At 37.3% G+C, this 12,500-nt stretch overlaps 1 protein-coding gene across 3 annotated transcripts in view; it reads right to left on the bottom strand.

Annotated features, from left to right (window-relative positions):
* LOC135107428 (hemicentin-2-like) overlaps positions 1-12,500 on the bottom strand; it is a 194,722-nt gene that overhangs the window by 34,984 nt on the left and 147,238 nt on the right. For all 3 annotated transcript variants that reach the window (XM_064017280.1, XM_064017282.1, XM_064017281.1), the window contains 2 exons: positions 1,609-1,838; positions 1,084-1,194 (listed from right to left, as the gene is read on the bottom strand). In XM_064017280.1, the coding sequence (XP_063873350.1) occupies positions 1,084-1,194; positions 1,609-1,838 (341 nt within the window). The remainder of the gene's footprint in view (positions 1-1,083; positions 1,195-1,608; positions 1,839-12,500) is intronic.

Raw genomic sequence — 12,500 nt, 5'->3', positions numbered from 1 at the left:
TCATTCCAACTTTGGACATCCCTAGCACACACACACACACACACACACACACACACACACACACACACACACACACACACACATCAGACACAGACACGCACAAACACACACACATTCTCTCTCTCTCTCTCTCTCTCTCTCTCTCTCTCTCTCTCTCTCTCTCTCTCTCTCTCTCTCTCTCTCTCTCTCTCTCTCTGCACTCATACAGGCTTATTCCAATCTCCTAGAATGATATAATTTTTCGTGTACTTTATCCCGTCGTAAGTTTCCTGCAGCTCGATGTAAAACTCTTTCCTACTCATCCAGTGTTGGAGTGATACACCAAGATGAAACTGATCCCCACCGCTTCTAAATTGAATGGTACGCTTATTATTCTTTCTTTCTTGTAAACTGAGTCGCTTGCTCTCTCTGCTATGGTGGAATTGAGCATAAAATCAACTCAGTGGTTTCCTTTTTCCTCTTTAAAGATGTACTTAAATCTCCACTCACTCAGAATATTACACAAGCAAGCAATTTATGACATGAGGTTATGCATGTATTAGCGACTCCTCTCTCTCTCTCTCTCTCTCTCTCTCTCTCTCTCTCTCTCTCTCTCTCTCTCTCTCTCTCTCTCTCTCTCTCTCTCTCTCTCTCTCTCTCTCTCTCTCTCTCTCTCTCTCTCTCTCTCTCTCTCTCTCTCTCTCTCTCTCTCTACTTTATTACAAAGTTGAGAAAAACACCAATTCCTGCTGTCCATTAGTGACATGCTCATGCTAATTGCTAGTTCCCCGACAGTCCCTTGATGGAACCTTACTTAATATGATTTCAGTTTGTATTAATTAGTTGTATTATTTCTGATGGTACTTTGCCCATATTTCTCGTTTTCTGAGTACATCGCTCACACTAATCACTCTGGTAGCCACTTCTCGGATTTTTGGTTAAGATCAAAGTGTGCTAAGTATAGTGCTAAACTCACCCTTGCTCAGATTATCCTTGCATCAACACCTGACCATACTCCCATCGCACACAGCCATACAAAACCACGGCATTCCGGCGGACGCCCACACTGAACCACATCGCCTTGACTGCTACACCAACACTCACCCCCCGAGCTGAGACACATCATCCTGACGACGGTGCCATCCCCATAAGGCCCGATGGGACCCTCCAGGCGATGGCCAGAACCGTCCTGGATCCTTGGGAAGCCCGGCGGGTCTATGAAGGGGAGGAAAGCAAGACCCTGTGGTGAGGGGAGGGGAGGGAAGGCTATGTCGTGGGGAGAACACACAAAATATTGGTGGTGCAGAAAAGAAAGTCTTTTCAGTCTCATTGTTTGTTACTGACGAGAGACGATCTATCGAACAACGGCACAATCACACATCTAAATTCGATGACACAAGATGAACATTCGATGAACCTGCATTTTTATTTTGCATTTATGTTTTATTTATTTATTGTCTTTTCTTATTCTAAAATGCTAATTTCGTATTTTAGTTTTTACCGTCCATTGTGTTCAGTTGTCAGTAACCAGTATCCAGGCAAAATGTTAAAGCAATAATTATAATGATGACTGGTGCCACAAAGACCTTAATCGCAGATTTAGAGGCAGCGCTGGCGGCGAGTACTCACCATTGACGGTGAGGGTGACCCGCTGGGACCAGGACGGCGAGGCCCGGAAGTGCACCTTGCAAGTGTACTTGCCCTCGTCCTGGCCCCGCACGTCCCTCACCAGCAGGTGGGCGGGGGTGAGCGAGGTGTCGAACCAGGCCCGCTGCTCCACTCCCCACGCCTCCTCGTCCCCCCATTGGTGTGGGCGTCCCGCACTGCTAGGCCTCCCGTCCAGGCCACGGGAGTCGTAGCTGCAGGAGAGAAAGGACACTTTTCAAAATGTAATTATAATTAAAAAGTTTAATAGTGTTCGTTAAATCTAAATGAAAATGAATATTTAGTCCGTGTTATGAGTGCATGCAGCTTAATGCTTGAGAACGCTAGGCCAGCGCTGTCGGTGGAATGCGTCTGCTGTAAACAAATCATACAAATTTGTCCTGTTATTCTGCGCTCAGAATTTGTGTTGCTCAATAAATAGCACAGCGCACAGCTTAGAGGACTTTAAGACTCCAAGTCTTACGAACATTTTGAATACCATATGAATCTGACAGGCTTTGGCTAAAGGAAGAGTTAACCTCAATACGTCTTTTCTACTTACAAATAAAAAAAAAAAATATATATATATATATATATATATATATATATATATATATATATATATATATATATATATATATATATATATATATATATATATATATATATATATATATACATACTCGTATATATATATATATATATATATATATATATATATATATATATATATATATATATATATATATATATATTATATATATATATATATATATATATATATATATATATATATATGTGGTGTTTAGAAATTTAGATAACAAATAATAACAATAAAAATCTCACTTCTGTCGAAGTGGAGGACAGGATCGTCCGTGAGAGGCTCGCTGTGTTAAGGACTTTTTTTTAGACGATAAGCCTTTCCTCAATATTCATGTCTGTGAATATATTTTTCGTGGACGAATAAATTTTCAACAATCCACGAACAGTCCAAAGATACGCAAAGAAATACTCAGCAAGATAATACCAAAGAATTCTGAAATATAAAATGTAGTTCTCTTACTATTTGTGCAGACGCATACGACCAGAGCCTGTATTTAATGTTATTTCACATCATAATCGTCACTGGAACGAGTAGTTGACACTTTCTGCTGAGCTCCATGCCAAGATCTTGTTACGGCGTGCGAGATTAACTCATACAAACATTTGCCGTGACTGGGAGCTGATCTCTCAAAACAAAATGAAAATTATGAAGAGGGATATTTTTGCATTTGGAATTTTATATACATTCCTATTGTTACATGGTCATATCGAGGGCACAATGTTAAAAGATGCAAAAACACGAAACAGAGAGAAAATATCTGAAAAAAATATATACTTTTTTTTTTTAACCATTGTGGAATTTGGCGAATTGATTCTTACATAATTCATTCAGACAACAAGTCTTTTGTTGTTATCGCATATAAAACGATAACCAAATACTGCAAACCCTGCATAAAACTGCAAAAATAGACAAGCACAGCATTCCCCATCGATACACAAGGAAATTACATTCGAACGACTAACCAAGCAAACAGCCATGAAAGTAAATACATGCATAAATAATTACATCAACCGCCCCTCATCGTCTCTCTCTCTCTCTCTCTCTCTCTCTCTCTCTCTCTCTCTCTCTCTCTCTCTCTCTCTCTCTCTCTCTCTCTCTCTCTCTCTATCTCTCTCTCTGCGACGCTGGTGCAAGACTCTAACATCTTAACTCCTTGCAGCCATTACGTAAATCATGACTGGTGCGCGGCCAAAGGAAGAAGTGCCGACAGATTGTTGTAAGGGGACATAAGATCTCTGTAGCCAACTTAATGAACTCTATTCGCATTTTTATCTATACCTCTAAACACCATATTTTGTTGTAATTCATCATCGCCATTATTATTATTATCATCATCATCAGCTTCTACGATTCTACAGCACCACGAGATCAAAAGGCTGTTTTTGTTGTTGACCCGTCTATTCCAAGCCACCACAGCCATATTTTTTTTTTTTTTTTTTTTATCCCTTGTTCAAGCTCTATTTTTGTCTTACTATGCTTCATTCAGTGATACCAACTGTCCGGAATTTCATGAACCTTCTTTTAGATATAATATCGTTATTGTTAACCTCATTGTCTATTAATTTTCCTATTGTTTTCACCATTATTATTATTATTATTATTATTACTATTATTATTATTATTATTGTTGTTATTATTATTATTATTATTATTATTATTATTATTATTATTATTATTATTATTATTATTATTATTGTTATTATTTTTATTATTACTATTATTATTGTTACTATTATTGTTGTTGATGGTGGTGGTGGTGGTGGTGCTGGTGGTGGTGGTGGTGGTGGTGATGATGATGATGATGATGATGATGATGATGTTGTTGTGGTTGTTGTTGTGCTTGTTGTTGTTGTTGTTGTTGTTGTTGTTGTTGTTGTTAAGGTTGTTGTTGTTGTTGCTACTGTTGTTGCTGTTGTTGTTGCTGTTGTTGTTGTTGCCGTTGTTGCTACTGTTGATGTTGTTGTTGTTGCTGATGTCATTAACAATACCTTTACAACATCACTGTCATTAGTATTATCATTTAGTGCGTTAGCTTCCTCTCTAAAAAAAAAAAGAAAAAAAAGCTTGGGCGTCGGGTGTAAAACGTTCCCTACTTAGCATTCACCGCCACAAATATCGCAGAGTAATGTTATTCGAGCGTAACTTTGCATTAACTCTTACAAGCACCCTATAGATAAAGTCAGACTGAACCGGGTGTTGGAATTGCATATTATTAAAACTAAAATCTCCTTGCCTCAGCCTCACACCATCACTCCCAGCGCTGCCGCCGAGGTAAGCTGTGCCGTGTAGGTTTATTGTTGATAAATTAAAGAACAAAACCATATTGGTAGGATATGTCATAATGGAGCGCACAAACGAAAAGATGTGGTAATTATTCATACATAAAAAAAAGGTTTCATTTTCCCTCTCATAAATACTAAAATTCATAAAGTAATTGAATGAAATATTGTATTTTAATTTTGGGGGAGCTTTCATCTTTTTATTTATTTATTTATTTTTTTTTCCATTTCTTGTTACAATTCACTGTGTCAAGCCCTCCATGTTTCACCTCCACCCTGTCCCCACACTGGCGCTGTGCTACAAAGCAACGTGTTCAGGTATGAAATAATTGTACAGCTATGGACAGGACTAAAGAATGTTCATAATAAAGTATAATATGGTCTTCAAATATAAAGCATTATTTCATCCATATAATCTAACAAAACCGACTGATTGATTAATTGATGGATTAATTAGTTTTCTATACAGCAACGAGGTCATATGAAGCCGTGTTTTTTTTTTTTTTTTATAGGGAAATTAATCAGAAACCTCTACCAGAGCTACATAGATATATTGCATGTACAGAGAGAAACAGTCTTCAGAGGTAAGGAGTGGTGGTAGTAGTAATAGAAATGTCTCAAAGAGTTACAAATATGCCACCACATGTACTGATATGCACGCATCTTGTGTGGGGGGGGAGTGAGAAAAACTGGCGGAGACATCTCAGCACGCCTAACTTCATAGAAGCTGTTTTACCTAGAGATGAGATGTGAAGTTTCCAGTTCAGGTTATAACTAAAGGATAGACCGAGGATGTTCAGCGTAGAGAGGGACAGTTGAGTGTCATTGAAGAAGAGGGGGTAGTTGTCTGGAAGGTTGTGTCGAGTTGATAGATGTAGGAATTGAGTTTTTGAGACACTGAACATTACCAAGTTTGCTCTGCCCCAATCAGAAATTTTAGAAAGATCAGAAGTCAGGCGTTCTGTGGCTTCCCTGCGTGAAATGTTTACTTCCTGAAGTGTTGGATGTCTATGAAAAGACGTGGGAAAGTGCAGGGTGGTATCATCAGCGTAGAAGTGGATAGGACAAGAAGTTTGGTTTAGAAGGTCACTGATGAATAATAAGAAGAGAGTGGGTGACAGGACAGAACCCTGAGGAACACCACTGTTAATAGATTTAGGAGGAGAACAGTGACCATCTACCACAGCAGCAATAGAATGGCCAGAAAGGAAACATGAGATGAAGTTACAGAGAAAAGGGTTGAAGCCGTAGGAAGGTAGTTTGGAAATCAAAGCTTTGTGCCAATCTCTATCAAAAGCTTTTGATATATCCAGGGCAACAGCAAAAGTATCACCAAAATCTCTAAAAGAGGATGACCAAGACTCAGTAAGGAACGACTGAAGATCACCAGTAAAGCGGCCTTGACGGAACACATACTGGCGATCAGATAGAAGCTTGTGAAGTGATAGATATTTAAGAATCTTCCTGTTGAGGATAGATTAAAAAACTTTAGATAGGCAGGAAATTAAATCAATACAACGGTAGTTTGAGGGATTAGAACGGTCATTCTTTTTTATGAACAGGCTGAATGTAGGCAAACTTCTAGCAAGAAGGAAAGGTAGATGTTGACAGACAGAGCTGAAAGAGTTTGATTAGGCAAGCACGTGTCAAGTGTCCAAACACTTAGGGTTGTTATCAGAAGAGCAGTCCGACCTGGGGACATTTGTGGTCCCCATCCCAGAAGAGGACTCCGAGGCTGGTGTAGGAGTCGTCATGATAATTTTCAATTTTTGAGTGAAAGGTGTGTGTGATATTAAGTGCTTGTAGTTTTGTGTGGAGGAAGAAAGTTGTCTTTAGAGGGCAGGCTGTGACTGCCCCCTTGTGTTGTATGACACAAAGGGAAACGTTTAGTGAGATCACAGCTGGGTTTAATGATAAGTTCACAGCAATCGTGATCCAGTACATTAGACCTCACCGGGAGTAATCATCGTTTCGGCAGATGCCTACTGCCTCCTCCTCTAAAAACATGACGATAGAAAAAAAATACAGATGGAAAGACAACACAACGCATAATAAGTTATCAGAAATGTGTTCACGTTTGCTTGAAATTCATCACTGGCAACTTCAGAAACAGTCTCGTAAGAAAGGACACTGCACAATAGTCAAACTGTAAACCATGAGTACGCAGGTGTATATAGGAACCTGGTAAAGAAGTAAAAAAAGGAAAATCACGGACATTGACGCATAAACAAAGACGTGTTGAGCTAAAATATATCTTCCTTCACTACTAGTGTTGAAATTACGAAATTACTACGTATTTGGTGGAACAGATGCCGAAATGTACGGGTGGCTATCGTGTTCAGTGTCACGTTAATATACGTTTTGGACACATATAAAAAAATCTAAGTTGGTTTGCATGTTAAATAATATGGCCATTATCATTTACACGCGAAAAATCATTGCCAACTCAGTGCAAATGAGGAATGCATGTTCGTACGACCGTGTGTATGTGTGTGTGTGTGTGTGTGTGTGTGTGTGTGTGTGTTTACATAGCTGGTGTATTAATGAGTCTGCATGTGAGCGTGCGCACTAGAATACCAACAATTTAACGTCGGAATTTTCGCCCACATACTTTCTTTCCAGTACTCGCTCCACGCCAAGTCTCAACACCATGACCGCCTGTGTGGAGGGTGTTTCACGCCTCGCATCCAGCCGTATCTTCTCCAGCGAAATTCAGGAAAGTTCAAACATATAAAGAAGCTTAACAAAATCCCAGAAAGTCATTATTGTTTCAGGAGATCTTACGAAATGGTGCAGAACGATATGTTGAAACTGCCTAAGATTCTCAAGTCATTTACATAAAACCTTACTTGCAAAACCTCGAATTCACAAAGGACTAATTTCGGTCGCTACATGTTAAATCTCCTCTACCGTGCCCTGCACCTCCTCATGGTAAAAAAAATATAAATAAATAAATAAATAAATAAATAAATAAGTGAATAAACAAATAAATAAATAAAAATAATAATAAAAATAATAATAATAATTAAATAAATAAATAAATAGGTACCTTTAAATGAGATTGAATACTTTGGGAAAAAGAAATTTGAAGGAATGTGCCTCATCGTGAAGATTGTTTCAGTGTTGCACGCTGTAACTCCTTGCGTTTCTAGCTTTTTTTTTTGTTCTACTAAATTATCTTTATTTATTTATTTATTTATTCATTTATTTTATTTATTTTTATTTTATTCTATTATATTATTATTATTATTATTACTTTTATTTTTATTTATTTATCTTTATTTTTGTTGGAGAAGAGAGCAAGATGTAAGATTTAGCACATGCTCCTCAAAATGTTACTAATTTGAATTAACGTTCTCTTCAGTAGCTATTTCACGTGATCCTGTCAACAGACTGGCTATCTACAATCGTTCATCTCTGGCTCTTGCTGTCTTCTATTGTTATTTCCCTGGCTGATGCTTTTCTGTTTTTCTCAACTCCGTTCCTTCCCCATTCCACGGTCTCGCTGGACAAAAATCTATAATTACTTTCACCTTTATACTGTATACCTCACTAGTGCAAGAGTTCATCTCTTTCACTGGCAAACACTGAACGCTCTGCTTGATTCTTTTTCTCCTCTCTGTGATATGAACAATTTCTTTGGAATAGTATCAAGACATCTCCAAAACTAGAGAAAGAGAGAGAGAGAGAGAGAGAGAGAGAGAGAGAGAGAGAGAGAGAGAGAGAGAGAGAGAGAGAGAGAGAGAGAGAGAGAGAGACAAAGGTGGAAGGACTGTTATATGGATAGGTATCAATATAGATTAAGATTTATTTTTCTTCCAGTTAATGGTTTATACCTAAAACTTTATCCATTACATTATCTGTTCCTTTTTATTTGCATATTTCTAATTTATAGAAGTATTTATTTATTTATTTATTTATTTATTTATTTTATTTTTTCATTATCTACTGGGCTCTGAGGATTCAATATTTTTTTTCACTGCGTGTGTCCATGCCACGCAAATACAACTGTCCCTGCACATAGAAATACCTTTCAAACAACTTCCCATGGCATTGCTTTTTTTGGATTATATGTATTATAATACTATTAATTTTAAATGAGTTTTGATTATCTAATTAAAAGTATAATTAAGCAATTAATTAAACGAGGTGCGTTTTCATTCGAAAAACAAATTGGTTGGCTTAGAATATTAGGATATTTTAACAAGCACTACTTGGGAGGCGTAGTGCAGCGGAATGAATCCCTCATGTCTCCCAACAGCCGCGCTAGTGCAACTCTTCCCCTTGGACTTCATTTGAAATAAAATAACCAAAAAATGTAATAAACAGATGAATACTCTTTTTTTTTTTTTCCGTAACATCATTTGTGTGAAAAATCTTTGCCATTGTATTCGCCTTTTTTTTTCGTGAATTGGCATGTACTTGCTTGTGTTTACTTGCTTTCAATGATTCATCTTATTGACGGCAAACAACGACACACAATTCATATTTTTTGTTGAAATAATACACTTTCACAAACGGCTTCGAGGTTTAGTTTACTGGCGGTTTGTTTAACAATGGTGGATAAGATAGAATTTACATGCAGCGCACAGCTGTCCAAATTTTGTATTGTGATCGTTAGCTGAAAGAAAAATATGGAAATCATGTCAGCGTTAACAAAAACATTTTCGTTACTTATATCGATCAGATGTGTAAAACTAATTCCATATTAAATTTTCTAAACAAATCTGTGTGGACATGTGCTAAAGCACATGCGCATCGTTCATCCCAACCAATCATTTGTGGTGTAGCACATAGCCTGCTGCGACCTGTGGATTCATTGGGAGAGCTTCGCATCTTTGCACAAAGCAACTGGCGCCCAATCCAGTCGACTGTTTACCCCACCCTGTGATATGCTTGGACAATAGGCACATAGGAAATGCCAAGTAAAGTAATGAATCACAAGTCACAATCAATCCTGTGTCCTAAACACCAAAGAGAATAGCGTTGTACTACATTCAGATGACGTAAGGCTTGGCTTAAGACCTGACTTCATGTGTGTGTGTGTGTGTGTGTGTGTGTGTGTGTGTGTGTGTGTGTGTGTGTGTGTGTGTGTGTTTGGTGTGAGTATGTACACATCGTGAAAGCGGTGTAATGAAAAGGAAAACGCTCAATGGCTGGTTCCAATAAGTCGACTTAGGAAATAAATAACATAGTTTCTAGGGTGTTTTAATACTTGTCTTGAAACAGTTCAGGTTATAGCAAGGAGGAATATATATGAACATATCTATATCTATCTATCTATCTATCTATCTATCTATCTATCTATATATATATATATATATATATATATATATATATATATATATATATATATATATATATATATATATATATATATATATATATATATATATACCGCCACTGCGCCCGTCCTAGGTGACTACAGCCATGTTTGGTAGATTGCTGTGCGCCACAACACTGTTCAGCTTCCTCGCCCTTTCGGTACAGCACCACTGCAGACACCAGGAACGTCACGTCTTCACATTGACGGTGTTCCTAGCTCTACATTCTACGCAGCACCGTGTTCCTGCTAACATCTCTCCTCCGCTGTCCTGGTAAAACATCGCGTAGGTTGAGTTATAATTTCAAAAGAGTACTACTTTGGCGTTCGTTAATTACGACTGTTTTTTTTTTTTCACAATATTGTAACTTGGGACTCCTTGGTGTTCTCCCATTTACCAGCCTTTTTCCGATTTTAGTGTCCCCGTGACGCATTGTTTCTGGCCCCTTATTGCTCAAGAGTCGCTCCATGTGCGAGTGTATTTGGAATATTTCAGAACTTCGCGATCCATAGAATGAAAAAATAAATAAATAAATAAAAATATACTGTTCTATGTCGACACCGCTACATTGTTCTTGCTGCTTTCAGATACTAATTCCATCAAGGTGTCTTATCCGCCCTTACACAGAGGACGGGCCACAGGATAGGATAGAGCCTAATTGACTGTCTTTATTGCCTGACGCTCTGCCGCATTACTTTCTGTCCACTCATCAATAGGAAGGTCAACCAATATCTTCATTCCCTCATCCCATTCGATAGCAAACTTTGGAACTCTCTGGCTGTTTCTGTTTTCCCCTTCCTGTGACGTGATCTGTTTCAAGATAGGAATTGCAAGACACCCCCAAATCTAAATTAGCCAACTTCTTTACTTTAGTTCCTAAGAAACTTTTCTGAGAACAGCAATTAATTGGTTTCTTTCCTCTCTACGAACTTTTTTTTTGTTCAGCCAAGTAAATGCAGGTGTTTGTGTGTGTGTGTGTGTGTGTGTGTGTGTGTGTGTGTGTGTGTGTGTGTGTGTGTGTGTGTGTGTGTGTGTGTGTGTGTGTGTGTGTGTATTAATTTGTTTAATATGTTTGGAGGGGGTCAACAAGGGGGTAATGATCTATAGGAGGAATCCGCAGCCTACATGCACTGAATGCTCTAAAAGGTCCTGCTCTTCTCACGTGGTGACTGGGCTTCCCACTTTCGTCTTTCCCAACGCCCTGACAAACCTAACATAACATAAGCCTTTGCAGACCACCCTCACAAGTTATCTAACATTTTTACACTTTTGTAATAGTCTGCAACACCGTAGTGCCTTGCCACATTACCGTCGGCCCTGCCTTCCATTAATTCTGGGGCAGTGCAGTGTTTTGTAATAGTGTGTGCAGCGCCTGCCAGCCAACGCCAGGGCCTGCAGCCCCTCGCCCTCAGTGACTACGAGGACAACACATAACTGACGCTAGTGGTCCCACTAATTATGTTGAATTTATATTACTTACAGAACTCTGATAAAGATACTGGTTGGACAGGACGTTTAGTGTAGCAAATGCTATTTTTTATTTCATTTATTTATTTTTTTATTTTCAGAACTGGAATGTTTCTCACATAGGTTTTGTATTTGTTAAGTTACTTGGATATAAATCGATGAATCATATAATTACGTCATATGTTTTGTTTTTCATTTTGAGTCTTTGTATTTTTGACTGTTATGCTGTGTGTGTGTGTATATATATATATATATATATATATATATATATATATATATATATATATATATATATATATATATATATATATATATATATATATATATATATATATATATATATATATATATACTTACTAAAATTAATTATATAATTTCTTCGTCAATGTGTCGTATTATGCTGGCAACCCAAACTCTTTAAAACAGTAACAGATGAAGTAAAATATTTCTAAAAATTCCACAAATAACAACAGGTGAGGACAGCAACTCGTGCTGGTCGCTGCCGTGAGGATCCTAGAAGAGTTAGAAGGTATTCTGAATAAACGATGGCTGCAGTCCAGGGAGCCAAAATAAGGACTTCATGGTTTTCAGCTTTTATTTATAAGTAATTAGCGTCTATAATGTTAGAAAAAAAATGTACAGATTTGATGTGATCCCTGCGGCACTGATGTCCCCACATCTGGCCAATCACCGCCTGGCTCTATTAACATAACGATTTCGGTTCGTTAGATAATCTGCAATCCCGGTGCACGTAATCCCCATGGACACCAGTTCAGTTTAATTTGCATATTTGTATTACAGGATGAACAGTAAAATAAAAGTCTCATATCAAAGAATATATATATATATATATATATATATATATATATATATATATATATATATATATATATATATATATATATATATATATATATATATATATATATATATATATATATATATATATGCTAACTCTTCTTTCTCTTCCGAGAATCAAATGTATGAAGCTTATGAGAAATGTATTTATTCTGATCCTTCTTAATTTCTCTATCTTCCGTTTCACATCAAAGCTTTCTGTTGTGTGTATGTACATATGTACATTATAGTATCAATATGGTCTCATTTTTTTCTTGCTGTGAAAGAACTTTTTTTTTTTTTTCATCTAGAGGACACTACTGTTATTTCTTCTTTCTCGAAACCTGAGCTCCTTGCTCAGATCTT

The sequence above is a fragment of the Scylla paramamosain genome, chromosome 15, assembly GCF_035594125.1.
Source record: "Scylla paramamosain isolate STU-SP2022 chromosome 15, ASM3559412v1, whole genome shotgun sequence".
NCBI lineage: Eukaryota > Metazoa > Arthropoda > Malacostraca > Decapoda > Portunidae > Scylla > Scylla paramamosain.
This window is presented reverse-complemented; position numbering and strand designations above follow the sequence as displayed.